Raw genomic sequence first — 18,869 nt, 5'->3', positions numbered from 1 at the left:
CCCCACGCATATGCATATTCATACACAGTATGTATATACAGTACCAGTCAAAATTTTGGACACACTCACCCATTCATATTTTTGACTGGTACTGTAAATACACACTTTATGACTTGTAACATCACTTTTGTGGAAATGCTTTGGGGTGTTCACACAAACAATGGTGATGTCATTTGTAGGAGATAGACAACAGGGTGTTGGTGAGGGGAATTTGATGACCACCCTGATGAGCCTGGGAACACAACAACAGAAACTGCTGAACGTTTTCCAGACTGTATGCACTTCTGTGAAAGTACACCCCATGATTCAATAGCTTGTAGAACCACTTGAAATAAACCACGTGAAATAATCATTTTCTGTACGACTTTGTCAGTATCTCACATCATGGAGGAATTTTGGGCCACTTTTCTTTACAACATTGCTTCAATTCAGGCGTTCATTTATGCACTGCTCTCTTAAGGTTCCACCACAGCATTTCAGTCAGGTGGCCGTCTGGACTTTGTCTGGGCCTTTGCAACACCTTGATTCTTTTCTTTTTCAGCCATTCTACTGAAAAATAAATTTGCTGCTGTGCTTGAGATCATTATCCTGATGCATGACCCTATTTCAGCCAAGCTTTAACTGTTGGACAGATGGCCTCACATTTGACTCTACTTTGATACACAGAGACGTTTATGTCCAACTCAGTAACTTCAAGGTGCTCAGGTCATGTGGCTGCAAAACAAGCCCAAATCATCACTCCTCAATCACAGTGCTTGACAGTTGGCATGAGGTGTTTGTGCTGATATGCTGAATTTGGTTTACAGCAAACATGGTGCTGTGCATTACAGCCAACCATCTCTACTTTGGTCTCATCTGTCCAAAGGACATTGTTGCAGAGGTCTTGTGGTTTGTTCAGATGCAACTTTGTAAACCTAAGCCAGGCTGCCGAGTTCTTTAAAGAGAGAAAAGGCTTTCTATTGGCAATGCTTTCAAACGAGCAATACTTTTTAAGTCTTTTCTAATGGTACTGTCATGAGCTTTAACATTTAAGATGTTAACTGAGGCCTGTAGAGTCTCAAATGTTGGGTGGGGGGGTTCTCTGAGAACTGCACAGTGTGACCTCAGGGTAAATTTACTGGGACCTCCACTTCTCAGAAAACTGTGGCACTGTGTTAATACACACCTGAATGTTCCAGACCAGCAAAACTGCCAAAAATTCTGCTTTTATAGAGGTACTCACACTTAGTGATGATCAGTTAATGAGGTGCATTTGATTAGCAGTACTTGCTACCCTTACCCTCTTTTTAACCAGTCTACTATTAAATCTTTGATGAGTTAATTCCCATGGACACAGTGAGGGTATACTCAGTTTCTTAGAAAAATATAACAAAAACCTCTCTTTTCCACATGAATGCATGCACCTGAGGCAGTGTTGCCATTAGGGAAATGCTGCAGTACCATAGTGCTATATGACTGCGTGGGTCTTTGCTTTCTAACCTTTGGCCCACATATAAGAGCTTAGTGCATTTTTCATTAAAGAGAAACCATGAAACAGAACTAGAGGTTAACAAGTTTCATGTGTTTGAACACAGTGTTTAAACGGTAGAAAATGAACTTCCATACACTTACATGTATCTGAGATATACAGGCACATGCAGGAACTCACAGACACAACAACTATGAAAGTGATATCTGTGTGTTTTGAGAGAGGTGAGGCTAACAGAGTGGACTAGATCAGAAAAACAGCACAATATCAAAGAAATGAGACATTTAATAAGCTTTTTTTTTTTTTTTTTTACCTAATCCAGTCACAGTGATGCTGGCCTGGGCTTGGATCATACCAAACTGGTTTTGGGCCTCACAGTTATAAACCCCCTCATCCTCAACCCACAGATCTGAAAGAAAGAGAGGCATTAAGTGTATTTATCTGTTTCATGTAAATTTATATGCAGCTTAAAAAAAACTTACTGGTGATCTGTAGATGTCCCTTGTTCTGTGAGACAATGCCATGTGTACGAGGCCTGTTGAAAAGGGGGAAGCCGTCCTCTCTCCGCCAGGTGATCTGTGGTTCAGGGTAACCTTGGGCATGACACGGCAGGGTCACATTGAAGCCGATGTCCACCGCCACATCTGATGGCTCTACAGTGAACTTAGGTGCAGCTAGAACAGTGAGGGTTGAAGATGATAGAGGCCAAAAAGGTTAGAAGATGATGCAGTTTACAGACAGTCTGTCCATCTTGTATGCTTTGGATTGTTAAGTACTGATTCTAGGACTCATGTGTATGTAATGTTCTGAGCTATACATACTATTGTTGAAGTGTGGGCAGCTTGGACAGTTAACCATGCAAGGAGATGAAAACACCTGTATAACCTTGTTGACTGTAAGTGTAAACCAAACCCTTTTTGTTTACTTTTTTTGTTTATATATATATATATATATATATATATATATATATATATATATATATATACAAAAGGAGCATTTACATCAGCAATATTCGGCCAGCACACACCAGTACACTGCTCATTGTGAGCCATGATAGCATATTTCTTGATGTTTTAAGGCTCCAAATAAAGTGTTGCCAAGATTCATTCAATGCTTCTATTGTTCTCTTTGGCGTGAAAATATATCATACTAAGGTCATCTAAGTAAAGTCTGTGTGTGTGTGTGGTGTAAAGTATGTGTGAAGGTACAAGTATTTTAACACCATCTTCAGGAAACATGTGCTTATATCATTTATAAATCTGGCCCCAGAAAAAGGTTTCACAGTTATGCATGAGTTCACTGAGGGGATAAAGTCACTTACAGAGACTACCACACAGAGGTGAAATCCCACAGTTAACTTCTGTTTAACAGCTTTGGATTCCAATTTATTTTTTGCAGAGAAGGATTTGTTACTCTTTCTGAAAAAAAAGTAATTGCTGTAGCTATCCAGTACAGGACTGGATGGTAAAAAAGAATTTAAAGTCCAAAAATGGAAGCAAAGACACAAAACGTCAATCTCAGGGCATTAGCTACCTGCAGCAATAGGGAATAAGCAGCGCAGTTAGCAGTGCCTTTTGCAGAATTGACTAATTTTGGTGCCACTCTCACCTCCAACACTCAGAGAGATCTGCCCAGATGCGGTGCCAGCTGCATTGACAGCCATACAAGTGTAATCGCCCGCATGGATATTCTGGGTCTCCTTGATGGTCAGTGTCCCCCCCAATGTGTCCACCTCCAAGAGGGATGATGGATGCAGCTGGGCATCACCTACAAAACAGAGCAAGTACAGCAATGTAAGTTCAGTCAGCTTGGTTCTAAAAAAAAAAAAAAGAGATAGTTGATGTTGTGTGAGCAAGTAATGGAAAAAAAACAAAAATCAACAAAATCTTTCTGTGCACTAAAATTTTATGCAATACAAATGAGTTGTGTTCTATCATCACACTGATCTGGGAATATGTTCTCAAATTTGTTCTTTTTTTTCCCTACAACTTCTAAGAGGCTACCTTTGTACCACCAGATCTCAGGCTGGGGGATTCCAGATGCTGAACAGGCCATCACAGCGGGTTCTCCAATGCCAATTAGAATCTCACTGAATGCCACTGACACTACAGGAGATTCTAGAAAAGGAAAAATGATATAAAGCACTATAAAAAGAATAAATGACAATGCAGTACAAATTTTATGCATAAAATATGTTAGTAAATGTTCTATTTGCTTCCAGTGTCTGTGAGTGTCCTCTATGTGCGTGTGTTCTCACCAGTGTAAGTGAGGATGGAGGTCATTGTGTCGGTCCCAGCTTGGTTGCTGGCCAGGCAGCCATACACTCCTCCATCCTTTTTCTCCATGCTTTTTATAACCAGAGAGCCACCAGAGGTCATCCTGTGTCTGTGTCGAAAATATCATCATTATTTTGTGTAATTTTATACAAGGCATGAAAGAAGATCAATAGCAGCACCACTACTTTAAGAAACCATTTCTTCTGTGCTGTGAAAAATATGAATTGTAGAATTAATATAACGAAGAACGATCAAATCAGCTCATGTGAAGTGAGATCAGTTCACCTGTTGGATGCCGTAATGAACATGCCGTTGTGGGTCCAGACCAGGCGAGGTGGGGGATAGCCGCTAGCTGAGCATCTGATCTGCACATCACTTCCTGCCATAAAAGTCTGATTCCGCGGCTCCACAGACACTCTGGGCTCCTCTAGAAGAAAAGCCATAAAATAAACAATAAACCAATCAGTCACCATCTTATTCAGTTACACATATTACTGGATATAGTTCAGCTGGCTTCAGTGAAAGACTCGTGGAAAGATTCAAACAAAGGAAGCTGTGAAAATGGCATGAAAAGCCTTACGTACCTGAAGCAAGGGTTCTCCAATAACCCTCAAATGAATTTAGCTTCAGTCAGAAGTTGTAAGAGTGCATAAACTTTTATTGTCATTGTAGAGTGATGGCTGATATGACAACTAATGTTTCACAGGACATCTTTCACCCTCACATTTCCTTTTTTATTGGTAACACAGGAAGGAATATTGACTCCAGACCCACAGAAGTGGGATGTAGAGAGATTTTCCAACTGATTTATGAGGTGTAACTCTTCTCTTTAAGGGTGTGTTTTTTCTTCTCTGTTCCCACTGCTACAATCACATCCAATTTTTCTGACCTTCCCAACTTCAGGAAAATCTGTCTAAGAGTCTTCCCAATGTAGAGACTCTTCAGAAACATCAAATCTGGGTCCCTCTAAGATGCGAAACAGGAACCCCTTGGCTCTGAGGACAGCGAGGAAACTTGCTCTGTCTTGGGCACCATCTATAAATTGCTTCATGAAAGGTTAGCTCGGGGAATGTGCTTAAAAAATAAATACACATTACAACTTTGCCTTAAAAACAATTTGAAATGCTTCCATTTGGCTTTCCATTGTGACCTATAATCTTGAGGACTGTGCACTGTAGATTATACAAAACACACAAGATCAAAAGAAAGAGTGCCAGATCAGTGTTTACACCTCCCTCCTCACTTGCCTCTCCTTCTCACAATGCCACTGTACCCCGAGGGGGACAGTGACAGTCTGGAAACTCAGAGAGTCATGAGAGGGCATTCTTCTACCCTGAATCAGCAACAGATGTAAAATGTCAGGAAGAGGCTTGTCTTTAGCATTCCCTTCATCCTCTCCCTCCTCTGCTTCACTCCCTCTCACAATGCATTTATCTTGAGTGTCCTCTTTACACTTCTTCCTCTGTCCCCCGACTCCTCTCCCACACCACATCTACACGAGGCCGTCTAATTTTGCAAATGCCATTCACGGAGGCTAACAATTTGCATCCACAAAGACAGGAAAACAACTTTCACAAAACAGCTTTAAATCTTTTATCAAATATTAATTGGTAGACATTCAACTCTTGGCAAAGAGTACTACTGTAAGTCACAGCAGACCTGACACACTAACACTTCACCTACATGTTACTTTATTACTGTCCTCTAACTGAACAACTACAAAGCAATGTTTTAGAAACTGTAAATGTTGCACACACTGATACACAACTGTGGCGAGAAGTCAATAAAAGCCCTATTTTTTCAGCTTAAAAACAACACTCGGATTGTGTAACATATTGCCATTTAAACAGGTAATTTGTGGAGACACAGCATCAAAATCAAAAGCAAAAAGAAGTCTTTTTAAATGAAATCAAAGAGTGTGTAGACATACTCCTAAGTTCCACTGTGTAGCGTCCAAGTATTGTAAGCTGTCAGCAGACTTGGCTCACTTCAAAGCAAGACTAATCACTAGGATGGGCCTAACCAGGGAGTAATTAGGAAACCCCCAGGGCTTGCTAACAGCTGTTTTACAAAGAAAAAAATATATACAAAAAAATAAAAAGATGAAATAAACTAAAAAAATATCAAAGATTTAATAGTAGACTGGTTAAAAAATAAAGAAAGAAAGCACGCAGGTGAGGATATAAAAAAGAGAAAAGTATCCAGTTAAACAGTTTTTGGGTCAACTGTGCAACTCGTCACTTGGTGAGAGCCAAATGACAGAGTTCCTCTCAAAACATGCCTGAAGCACTGGTATTATGGCTTCAACTACTCAGTCTCCGTCACTGAGGTTTAACCTAAAAAGACAACAATTTGCTCCAAGGTAAGATCACAAGAACTTTTCAAATTTAGGTCTGAAAAATAAAAGTCATTTTAAGTAATCAAATGGAGCTCTTTCTTTTTCATTAAGAAAGAGAAGGATAACAATTTGGCTTTTCTTAAAACCACTGAAACCTAGAAAGACAAACACACTGAGAAATTGATGCTAAAGAATGCAGCATATGGATTTTGAATTATCTTCTTCTGGGACTGATGGCTGTATAGCCAAGTAAACACAGGATGTTCATTTGGACAGATTGAATTATGTTAAAAACTCCACTCATTTATACTTCCTCAATCCCTTCCTCAAAAGGTTCTGGCTGAGATCATCTGCTAATAATGGATTTTAGCAGCTGTAATAGATCACCATTTCCTGCCCAGGTGCTGGCAGATGCTCTGTGGAGCTGGCCAGATAGATAGCAACACTCTTTCATCCGTGCAACAGTGTTCCTGACTCATGTCCGTGAAGTGTTAGGAACACAACAATAAGAGCTGTCCGGAGATGGAAAACTCTACTTCAGAGTTGCCTGAGAGTCAAGCATAAATAATTTTCACACGTTTCATAAAGCATTAAAGTGAAATATGGTGAACAGGGGAGAGAAGAGGGGCAGGGGCACTCAAGAGACAGCCATATATTTAGGAAGGTGGTTGTGTTTGCCAAGAGTCCTTTCCCACTGCCCCTTGCTCCACATGTTGTGCTGTGTGTGCTACAGACTGCATGCGTGATGGGTTAAATGCAGAAACTGAATTTCACTGCATGTATATGTAACAGGTACAAAATGCAGGCACACAGAGCACAGACCAGCAACAGAATAAAACCTAAGATCGCATCAAGATATAAACACAAAATCCTCACCTTGCACATTGAGGTAGATTCCCCCCGCAGTCACCCCGCCCTCATTTACGGCAAGGCATTCGTACCAGCCAGAATGATCTGGGGTTACGGTGGAGACCTGCAGTGAAAGGTTGGTGAGGATATTCACACGTGGGTCCAGGCGGGCATCTTGGCCTCCTCTCAACCAGGTGAGGTTGAAGTTGACAGTGCTGACAACGTGGCAAGTGAGGACAGCCCGGGAACCCGGAGAGGCAGTTACATTACCCTCAACTGTGACAGCTGGAGGGGGCTCTGCCGTGTAAGAGGAGAATGAAGGTTGTTGGCAACTATCAGAAACATAACATCACAAAATAAAAAGCAGTTCAGAGCAAGTGGTTACTTTCTTTGTGACACTTGCATAAGTAGTGCCAAGCAGTATTCAGTCATGGAAATCAAGCTGATTTTTGTTTTTTAGCCTAAATCTTCTCCACATACACAAACTATGAGTTACTGCCCGACTGGTCAACATGGAGGAGCTGTGAAACAGCAGTGAAGCATCACACATTTTTGCAAATTAAACAAACCTGGACAAAAATTGTCCATATTGTTGTAAACTTGTGGATGGTTTAACCTCTTTGACCCTTTGTCACTTACTGAAATTAAACAATCTAAAAGGAATGTAATATTAACATAAGTCCAACTGAGGCGTTAGTAGCACAAAGGCATCAGAAAATTGTAAAAATGGCTTTGTTACATGAAACTGCTTTCTTTTAAAGTTATAACCAAAATGGATAGGAGTTACAGATTAGACAATGGGACAAAAAAAAAAAAACCTCCAGAAACTCATACTGTATATTTCTAATCCTCAAAAAAATCCATAATTTACATGTGTATGCTTCTTAGCCTGAGAAAATGTATTACTTGATCCTCTCATATGCTTAATGAAGCACTGATCAATAAAATAGTTTTTGCAAGTAAGCCAGTTTAAAATACTTGATCAGTTTGTCCCCCTCCAGAAACAGAGTTTTTTCCTCAAATGATGTCCAGCATTTGTCAGATCTGTGTGTAGCTCCTTTTTCTCTTATATCCATCTAACTTACTCATTGTCTTTTCTCTCATCATCATGTCAAAAACACAAGAGGACACATCCCTTGAGCCTCAGTGTGTCATCAATCATTCTCTCAGAGTAGAACCATGGCTAAGTAGGGTAAAGGGTAATAAAGGGAAAAGCAGAAAAGAAATGGAAGATGTGGTGTGGAGACTTTGGCTCTGATAAAGGGAGGATGCTGGGGATTTCAGAATAGCTCTTTGGGATTAGGATGACATAAGTTTGGCAGCAGAGACAGTATTATGTGTTTGCATGTGTCTAAAAAACAGGGCCCTGTCATCCTGTTAAGAGTATAGCTGCCCTTGGACTTGCAGCTGAGAAGGATTAATTTCATGACATTTTAGGGACATCAGAAGAGTCAGCAGTTAGCTACACTAAGTCACCTCTGCAACTGTGGACTGTGCAATGAGTTGCGCTCATATATTATACAGAACCCTGTCTGGCCTCCTCTTTTGCTCTTCTGCTTCCCAAAGTGTCTTTCAACTTTGGGAAAAAAAAAAATATTAAAAAAAAAAAATAATAATAATAAAATAAAAAAAATAAATAAATAAATAAATAAATAAAAAAAACTTTCACCCCCCCCCCCCCCAAAAAAAAAAAAAAAAAAGCTTGGCATTAATCATGCTGATGAAGTTCCAGTGAATTCCACAAAGCCGAAAGTTTGTTGGAAAGAAAAGACTGGAGAAAAAAGACCAAATGAATTCAGACTCATGTGATGTCATTTCTGGTATCTTCAGGTTGTGTCTGAAAAATAAATACTCTACAAAGGATTTTGAAATAGGCAAAACATAATTTTTATTTGCCCATTGGAGAAACTAAACATATAACATATATGATCCTTCTGGTTCTGTCTTTGCTCAGGATTTTGGATGATAAAATTATCATCCAAGAAATTACTTACTTGATCTTATTTATTGTTCTGGAGAACAGTCAGTATCTGTTGTTGAGCTCAGCTGGTTTAGTCAAACTGTGCATCCAATTCAGTGAATATCAACCAAACCATCACTGTAATATGTTTTTTTCTTGCACATCCCAGAGCTTATTTGCAACTTTATGTTTTCTCATCTTGCACTGCATCCACACCCCATTTCTTTACAAATGACTCACAAAAACCATACTATAGACTCCATGACAAAATTGCAGTGAGGCATGAATTACAACATCATGTTTTATGGTCCATAAAGTTACATTGATTTTGCCATTGTGCTGTGTCTCTGCATGGAATTGACAGGAAGAGAAAGTACACAATTTAGTCCACATTGACAGCAACATAGATGCCAACCATATGTCCACAAGAGTAGTGTGTGTATGTGTGCCTGCGTGCAAACCTCTTAAGGATGACATAAACTTGATGCTCCATTTCACTCACAGTATTTTGAGCCTTTATTTATGTGTAATTTTCAAGTGTTGTTTTCTAAACATGGTACAGGACATTAAATACAACATATTTTGAAGTACACACAGGAGGAGCATCGGCTGATGCAGCTCACCTCAACTGTTCAGACTATAAAAGCTGGCCAAGATTAACAAAGTTTCTCTTCCACACCACCACGCATCAACTCTCTTTGTTTTTTTTTTTTAATTTTATTTTTATCTTTAATAAATTATATTTTATTTAATTAAAGCTCTTGTGTGGACTCCTTAAATGTCACACACCTCAAGCAATTTTGTGAAAATTGGGGGCTTGTCTGTGAATTGAACCCAGAATTGCTCACAACCCAAGCCAGAACTATACTCCTAGAGTGTTTCAACAGGATGACAGCACAGCCAACAAACACAGCCAACAAGTTTAAGATAGGTTGTTCTCACTAGACACCTCCAGTGAACCTTCACTCACACTAGACAAAAAGTCTGTCTAGTCTCCCCCAAAAAGCCCAAAAGATCCCGGATGAGGTCCCATTAATGTTACAGTTATAACTGCCTATTGCACAAAAAGTGAAAGATGAGATCTAGAAGAGGTCCCTCTCAAGCCATCCTAGAAATGCCATTATCCACACCTCTTTAGGTATTTGGATAATTAGCAGTTATACCAATGCACCACCCAGACTCTTGCATTGCCAGTGCACAGTCAATTGATGTTGCAGAGGGCCATAAGAGTATACATAATTTATTAGGGAGAAAATGTTAAATGTTTTTGAGCAATATTGGATATTGTGTTTCATAATTTTAGTGCAATACAAGAATCAGTCCAATGCAAGATAAACTTTCTGTATAACACTGTGACAGTCTTGGGATGTCTGTTTACCTGATACATCTAGAAAGGTGCGAGCTCGTCCTGTCCCAGCACTACTGATGGCAATGCACTCGTAGTAGCCCTCATCCTTTAGAGTTACCTGGGTTATTTCCCATGATGCACTGTCAGACTCACTAGAATCAAAAGAGTCACAGGAAATTTCTGAATGGAATGAATGATCAGCACATTGTTTTTGTTTTTCAGTATTTTTAAGAATCCACTTGGTCTGCTGATTAACACATCTCTTCATCAGGTGAAAATTTAACTGAATTTAGTGTGGAGATGGAAACAAAATACAATAGTCTTACATCCTCCAGCATGTCCATCATATAGTAACAATGTAACCCATTAATGATAACTGACAAGCCACATGTAACTGAAATGATGCTTTAAAGGTGTTAGGTCTTTAAAATATATCCCAAAGTGCATTAAAAAAAAATTTAATACAGCAATAAAGTCAAGTTCAGCTGTTCTTGCTGCTGCTCTCCCCACCAATGAATGTGTTCTGCATATTTGGCTTGTCACAGAAAAGAGCATGACTCCAAATATTACATATTATATTACAGCATATGGAAAAAAAACACTTTTTTTCATGACAGTGGCCGTGACTGCAAAGCGTTAATTTTGATCTTAAACAAATTAGTAATGGGACATGGATAATTCAAACTTTTGATGAAATGCATGATATGGATTGTGATATTTTGACAGCTGCTGCTCACCTGAAAAGCTGGTCTACCCCAAGTCGTCCTCCATCCCTGCTGAAGCGGAGTGTGAAGGGGATGAAGCTCTCTACTTGGCATTTGATTTCCCCTCTCTGGAGGTAGTAACCATTAGTTTTGGCTGGCATCAGCACCTTAGGAGCATCTAAAAGGAAGACAAAGCAGAAAATAAAGTCATTCATTCGGGAAGATTATTGAGGAAATTAATAGGAAACCTTTCACATATTCATCTAAATATGACTGATAATAGACATCACTCACCAGGTATAATATTGGAGAAGGAAACACTTGAAACTCTCTGGAACAGGAAACCATCACGGTCATATCCTGTCACCCGCAGGAAGAAGGCCTCATTGGGTGGTATAAACTCTGTGACGTTCCAGAGATTGTACAGCTGGCGGTCTGGGTAGTACCGGATTGGCAAAGTTTTGATCACTGTGCCAGAAATTGAGAGGAGCTCCAGCCTGTCAGGCCGAGCAGGAGGAGAGAGTCCAGTGGTGTTCAGAAGGATATGGGTGGGAATACCTGGAAAGTCAATATGACATATACAGTATACCTACACGTGGCACAGTCTGATGTCTCAAAAAATGTAAGCAAAAGTACAAGTACAAACATGGTACCCTGTTTTCAAAGGTTTTAAAAGTTAACTTTACTGACCTTGAACTGGCCTACTGGACGTCTTTTTAAAGTCCATGGTGGGTCTCCTGGAAAACCCAGCTCGGAAGTCAATGGTACTGAGACCTGAGATACGGACTGAGTGTCTTCCTTCACTTGAGGTCTATATTTTTAAAAAAGGTTTAAAAGTGTTTTATGTCCAGATATATTTGGCAATGTGTCTCAGAATTACTGGTCCATAAACCATCCCCCTAGTTTTACCTTCATTATCAGATGTTAAAACATTGTGAGTTATAAAGCATTCTTACTGGCTAAACCTTTATTATTTGTTTTTTATTAAATAAAAAGTTTCAGATGTTTGATCCAAGGTGCTTGATGGCAATATGATTTATGGGACTCTGAAAACAAAATGAAGAGGACTCGGGTCATCAAAGACAGGTCTGAGTGGTCTAAATGACAGACATAGCTTAGGGATTGCTGTGTAACTGCCTTTTATATGCCAACAATCCCCACATGTACGGACATGCCACTTTGACAAAGTCACCGCTGACAGCTGAATATCTTACACCTGAGCTTATAAAACATCCTCAATCCAGAGACAACCCATTTGGTCCTAGAATCACACTTTAAACAAACACAACGACTATAATCAGAGAGCGGGTAATAGCTCATGTGGTCTTCATCATGTGGAGGTGATTTGAAGCTTTGAAAAATAGAGACAGAGTAATTACAATGAAGTATATGTTGGTGAGAGGTGGAATCTCCTCACCTTGGGTAAAACACTTTGGCGGTGTCACAGACACTGACTCACAATGCAGAGTGAGGCACGCAAACCTAAACTGTCATTTGCAATTGGCCGAAATGAAAGAGAGTGTGTGGATTTGCTATATTTAATAATGACTAAGTTCTATCTGATAATGTAAAGCAAAAACTACCAAATAGGACAGTGAAATGTATGCAGGCAAAGATGAGTACATTTGCCAGGCCATAGTGAAATTGCACAGACAATGGGGGGATTTGGTACAGCCTTAAAGGCTAATGCCTGCCAAACATGATACATTAAACCCACCCTACTGGCTGCCATAGTATTATACTGGGCCTTTAGTTGGTTGTAATTGAGGGCATAATTAGGAGACAGGTTCTTTAAAGGTCACACTTTTAGGAAAGGCAAGAGCAGTACCTGTCATTAAAGCCACTCCCATTTCCCAGTTTCACACCCACCCACACAGACTGACCTGTCCAGGCCTGAATACATCACCACTCAACTGAATCAGATCTCTGGTGAGTGTGATGAGTTTTATTGATTTGCTCTCTGTAAAACCACTGATATGATTCCTACGAAGAGCTGCAATAAGCAAACTTTTTTTTAATGTGTTATGTCTTTAAAGTCATCCAAAAGCAAACCAACAATATAATTAGAGCAAATGCTTTTGTTACACCCCATAATTTGTTAGTAGTTGCATCCAGATAGAATTTTAGTTTATTTACTTTGTGTGAGTCCTGTGATATACCACAAGAGAATGAGACAGGAAGACTTTAATGAAATACCAATTTAAGAAGGGAAAAAAGTGCTCGGGAAAGTTTTAAGCTCCTTGTGTGCTTTTCAAATGAAAACCTTTGGAAACTCTTATCATGGGCTACAAAATTCCATAAACACACTCATCAAAATAGTCTCATTAGATGACTCAAAGTAAGCATATATTTAAACATAAACTGCTGGTCAAACCTTTGGCTGGTACTGTACATTATTTTTCTTCGACTGCCGATACAGTATTTGTACATGAACTAAACTTAGTAGTAGAATAAAGAATTAAATTACATCAAAGTGAGATTAATGTTGCAAGAACTACGGGAAGAAGCAGGTGGTGATAATTGGGTGAACTTGCCTTCAACACATCACTAACATATCCAATTATAGGCAGATTAAAAAGGATCAAAAATCTTTTTCACAAAAAATCTGTGGTCTGGGCTGTATACTGGGATGTCATGGTCCATTAGTGTTGCTGAAACGCAGCATGGTAGAACATCTAAATCCCCCTCAAGTATTTATTCACATTTCTTTGGGTGCCCTGGGAATTACAGCTGCAGATGACAAGGAGATAGTTAAGTCTATGAAGCCCATTAGTGTGATGTGGGGAACTGAGGCTGGAAAAGCCACTTTCTAAGAGGAAAAACAAGATGTTTTGGGAGTTGAAACTGAACAGCAGATCCCTGGATCTCTGAAGGAGAGCATTAAAAGACTAAATGTGCTGGGAGGGAGATGCATTAGGAAAGAGAAAAGAATATTCAGTAAGTGACGGAAAGGGAGTGAAGAATACAGCCTGCAAGGGGACTGCAGCAGAGACAACTAGAGGACAACATTAAGACAGAAGGATACTACATCTTCTGTTTTGTGTGTCTGTTTATTTCAATCAGTTCTATGGAACAGATCATCACATTGGCTGACTTCAGACAGCACAAACCTCTATCAATGCTTCCTGATGTATTTTTAAGCAGATATTAAACAGAACACTATGATGTATTCACCTTTAGCATATTTCAATCAAGGAGTTTCACTTACCAATACCCTCCAATAGTGAAAAACTAATACAATCTATCAAAACCTGAAAAGGTCTGCCAAAGGTAATTCTGTACATCAGGGAGTGTTTTCTCTGTCACACAGGAGGAATAAGATGGCTAAAATTTTAGCAGGTTTTTTTTTGTGCCAGTTTCTTTAAAAAGGAAAAGAGACAGACACACATGAAAGTTAACAGCAGACATAGCTGGAAAGTACCTGTATTAGTTTATATTGTACTTAAAAAAACAAATCAATTAATTATTTACTCCAAAACTTATTTGGACTACAAAATACAGACATTTAATTTTGCAGTATGCACATTTCAATGCTATTTTAATTCAATCCTAAACACACAACACGGCTGCGCACAGATGAGCATAGCACCGTGAGTCTGTAGAGGCAACATCCAGATCTCATCGACAAATCACTCGGGTTAAAAAAATTCAAAACATCTGGCTTTGACAGTTGCAGTGAAATGTGTGACCTTATCTGAATCACACTGACAGCAGGGTGCCAACGTCTCAACTCTGCCAAAACAGAAAACGTAACAGATGAAGCTGCCAGGAGTGGCTTTGATATCAGTACTTCAAATGTAATCCCCCAGTGTTATTTTAAAATTCATCTCAGAACTCAAATGTGTTTTTCTGATCATGTTTTTGTTCACTGGGAGTCTGAGATGCTTTCACCAGGCATCGTGCATGTTAAATTGATTACATATCATTGTATCTCAACATGCTGATATATTACTGCAGTAATTCAGTTTGTGAACCTTCTTCAAGGCCACAGTGTTTCAAGACTATACCACTGAGCTTATTTGAAATAAGTCTTAAAAAAAACAACAACAACAAAAACAGCAGTCCAGCTATGGTGATTGTTAGAAGTCTGTTATTTTACACACATTTTCAGATGAAGAATGAATTGTTTACCTTGATCGACCACATCCCAGGCTGTGGGTCCTTGATGTTGACAACTTTGGCAGAGTTGGGAATGTGCAAAAGCTCAGTCAGTCCATCACTCTTCTCCACAAGCTTCCCTGGAGGAACATATGCCGTGAGATAATTATTTATCTTTTCTGCATGGACAGCCGAATTCTTAACTCTTGCTGCGGCATGGATGCAAGTTTTGAAAAGCTATACATCCAAGGTGTATTTTATACATTAACCAAGATACTGTAGTTTAAACATGTACACAATGCATGGATCCCAGATGTTGCTGCAATCTGTACTAAGACAGCAAAAAAAAAAATAGAGCTTCCCCAAACTGTCTTACTGTCTTTTGTACTTTGTGTCATGGTCCCAAGATTTTGTCCTAGGATTTTATGCTTTATTCTGTTTTGGATCAGTTAATATGCTTAAATCTTTGTTTATTTTGTTTTGTTGTTATTTGTTCATGTTTGGGGTATTCTCTTTTGATTTCTTCCTGGTTTTCCTTGAATGTTAGTTTCCTTTCGTGTCCTGTGTTATGTTTGCTTCCTGTCTGTCCTCCACTGATTGTTTTTACCTAGTTCCCTTCTTTTGTCTTACCAATAATTTGTTCCTAGAGTACAGACTCCCATTTGTTTTGCCATCTAATTTTCATATTAACAGATATTCAAAGCAAAAAAAAAAAAAAAAAAAGAATTTCTCGAAACAAAATGGGAGGGTGAGGCCTCTTGTGTTAAATATGGCACTGTGCTGAAAATTATGTCCTTAAGAAACAGAAAAAAAAAATCCAGAAAAGACCTGACACTCAGTTACGTGTGTGTGTGTGTTGTTGCTGATAAGAGCAAGAGCTTGTTTAATTGAATTGAATTGAATTTTATTTATATAGCACTAAATCACAACAAACAGTTGGCTCAAGGCACTTAGGCCTTACCTACACCGTGCTTTCATTTATGGAGTGATCTTTAAGCAGAAAGTGTGCAGTGAGAAAGACAGAGCGTGATTGCCAGACTTTGCCTTTATTTTGAGTGCATGACTTCAAACATTGCAGACAGGAAGCCTATTTTCTGATATTGTACTTGCTATCAGAAAATCACGGCCTGTCAGGTTTACTTTTGTTTGTCAACTGGGAAAAAACATCATGCCGTTGTCAGCAGGATTCGAACCTGCGCAGGGAGACCCCAATGGATTTCTAGTCCATCGCCTTAACCACTCGGCCATGACAACCCACATGCCGCACAAGCTGATACTCTTGTGTTCTGCTGAATCTGTTATCTGCCGTATGTGTGCATTCCACATGGGAAACTGACACCTGTCACTTCACTGTAGTTTTGATATGTCTGGCCTCACAAATGAGAGAAAACTTTGTCAGAGGCTGCACCCAGTTTTGTCAGCATTTTGCTCATCAAATACATTCTGAAATGACCTCAAAATTTCAGAGGAATTATTAAAAAATAATGATCATTTTCACTTCTAGTTCCTGTTTTCATTGATGGAGCTGATGATGTGACAGTCAGCACAGTTATACTCAGCAGCCCTTTGGAGCTTGAGCATCATGCCACTGGAACACCTGCACCTTTAATCATGTAAGACCCCATCTATTGCATACAATAAAACAAATGCAAATGGGTATGGATGAAAACTCAAAGTAACTGTAGAGCTGATTCCTTCCTAGGTGGTATAAAGATGGAAAACCTGTGAGCTCCCACACTGTGGGTGAAAACCTCTCTATGCCCATTTTCATTTCCTTGTTCCTCATTTGCAGCTGTAAAGCGTTTTTAAGAAAACAAATCTATCCGCAGTCTATCTGTACCTCTCCAGTTTCTCCATCCATCCATACTAATGGGCCTGCTGAACGTTCAGTGATTCTCCACAAGTCCATCAGTCTAGACTGAGCAATAGTTCTTCAAACTTTCTGAAGGTCTTACAAGGTTCTTCTTTGGACATTGGCTGCTTTTCAGTCCTGTCCTTGTACCTGACCATTCTCTGAGGAATATTTTGTATGTTAAGCCACTTACCACTGATTAACTCTCATTTAAGCATAAAAAAGCCACCGACCTCAACTGAGGTCTGTTATGTTGTGTCCACACATAACAGACAACTTTGCAAAGAACCACATTTGAATTGTATCTTTAGGCACTTTTTTTACTAGCAGCCTATCACAAAAACACATCCCATTTCCCAAAACGCATCAATGTTCCCATTTCTTTAGTTGAATCTTTGAAAAATGCCAACGATAACACAGTTTTAGAGGCAGAAAATTATATTTCTGCACCAATAAAATGTTCCCAAAGACCTATTAGCCAAAAATCTGGGCATGCTGTGCAGTGTGTCCCTGCACAGCACGCCCTTGGAGGAAGGACAGGAGAACTGTCAGGTCTAAAAACTGTCTGCTGCAGATGAACAGTATCTGAGAGTCATGTCCTTTAGAAACAGGAAAAAAAATCCAGCAAAGACCTGACACAGGACCTGAGAGATGGATCTGGCTCTTCATTTGATCCATCTGCTATTCACTGAAGCCTCATTAGAAATGGTGTCAGTGGAAGGGTAGCTGTTAATATTCACAGAATATTAAGGGTAATAAGGAGGGAAACAGTGAGAAAAGGCTGAGGTATGCCAAATTAGACAAGAACAGGACAGAAAATCAGTAGCAATAGGTTTTATGGGAAAAATGAATCCAAATTTGAAAATTTTGGTTCAAATTGTCATCAATATGTAGCAAGGAAGTCAGGAGAGAGGTACAATACTGAGTGTCTACAGCCTTTTGTAAAGCATGTTGGAGGCTCTGTCATACCCTGGGGGTTCTTTATCTCAATGTCAGGTGCTGGACCACTGAGTGCCACAGTGACTTCCTTGAGACTGGGGTCAAAGGGCATCTGCCAAGTGTTGCTGACGCCAGTGAAATGATCCGTGGACAGCAGGTGGACTTTTGAGGACTGCACTGCCTCCTCCACCCATTTAAGAACCTACAGGAAAACATGGAAAGAAAATGTCAAGAATGCAGAAGTTACACATATATCATGTATGATGTCTTCTGGGACTCTGTAGTGGTACAAAAACTGACAGTGTATTCAAACCCCTCGACAAAAAAAGATTGGTAAATGAAGTTCATCTACTTCTTTTTATTAATAAATGGAAACTTAAATAATATAGAAAACTAACACGCAGGCATATATCCCACAAGTTGCATGCAAGGTCAACCTCTTAACACATGAAAGCTTTCTTCAGGAAGTTTCTAACATTCCCCTGCGTCCTGCCTGCCTACTTCCTCCCAGTCTCTGTGGAGAACCCAGACGCTCCTGCGTGCGACCCACATGTCTCCCTATTTCAGGATACGTGATGGAACACGCTATTGTGACAAGAGAAGGTTCATCTTGCATTCATCTGAAGAAAGCCTTAGGAAAATGATGACTGCATGGGGAAAACTGATCTGATTGAAATTTTGTCCCGTTGCCTAACTGTTACCTCTCCAGTGCACATGTTGTCATTTTACATTTGCACCACAGCAGGTGAAACTGATTTACAGTGGTTTATATTTCCTAACTGAACAGACTGAAGTTTAACTGACTTTGCATTATATTGTGATGATCGAATGTTCTTTTCATTTTTTTGTTTGAGCAGAACGTTTCATTCTGGAGTTTCTCAAAACTAGTTTCAAAATCACTTTACTCATTTGTTCCTCTGCACACTTCCAAGTCTGTGGTAGTGTCAAAGACCAGAACGTATTTAATCTTGAAAAAAAAGTTGCTCACAAGCGAAGAGAGAAAACTGAAGCATTTCTTAGTTTTAATATAAAACTGC

The 18,869-nt window shown here is 39.4% G+C and overlaps 1 protein-coding gene and 1 non-coding gene across 2 annotated transcripts in view; both read right to left on the bottom strand.

Annotated features, from left to right (window-relative positions):
- Positions 1-18,869, bottom strand: part of hmcn1 (hemicentin 1) — an 83,926-nt gene that overhangs the window by 42,731 nt on the left and 22,326 nt on the right. The window contains exons 5-17 of the mRNA XM_030727296.1: positions 17,863-18,034; positions 15,075-15,181; positions 11,634-11,754; positions 11,238-11,501; positions 10,977-11,121; positions 10,270-10,391; positions 6,959-7,228; positions 4,030-4,171; positions 3,726-3,853; positions 3,472-3,585; positions 3,077-3,235; positions 1,951-2,142; positions 1,782-1,877 (exon numbers count right to left, since the gene is read on the bottom strand). Of these exons, the coding sequence (XP_030583156.1) occupies positions 1,782-1,877; positions 1,951-2,142; positions 3,077-3,235; positions 3,472-3,585; positions 3,726-3,853; positions 4,030-4,171; positions 6,959-7,228; positions 10,270-10,391; positions 10,977-11,121; positions 11,238-11,501; positions 11,634-11,754; positions 15,075-15,181; positions 17,863-18,034 (2,032 nt within the window). The remainder of the gene's footprint in view (positions 1-1,781; positions 1,878-1,950; positions 2,143-3,076; positions 3,236-3,471; positions 3,586-3,725; positions 3,854-4,029; positions 4,172-6,958; positions 7,229-10,269; positions 10,392-10,976; positions 11,122-11,237; positions 11,502-11,633; positions 11,755-15,074; positions 15,182-17,862; positions 18,035-18,869) is intronic.
- On the bottom strand, positions 16,214-16,295 carry trnas-aga (transfer RNA serine (anticodon AGA)). The gene has a single exon. It is a non-coding gene; the product is annotated as a tRNA-Ser (tRNA).

This window comes from Archocentrus centrarchus, chromosome 4 (assembly GCF_007364275.1).
Source record: "Archocentrus centrarchus isolate MPI-CPG fArcCen1 chromosome 4, fArcCen1, whole genome shotgun sequence".
Lineage (NCBI taxonomy): Eukaryota > Metazoa > Chordata > Actinopteri > Cichliformes > Cichlidae > Archocentrus > Archocentrus centrarchus.
This window is presented reverse-complemented; position numbering and strand designations above follow the sequence as displayed.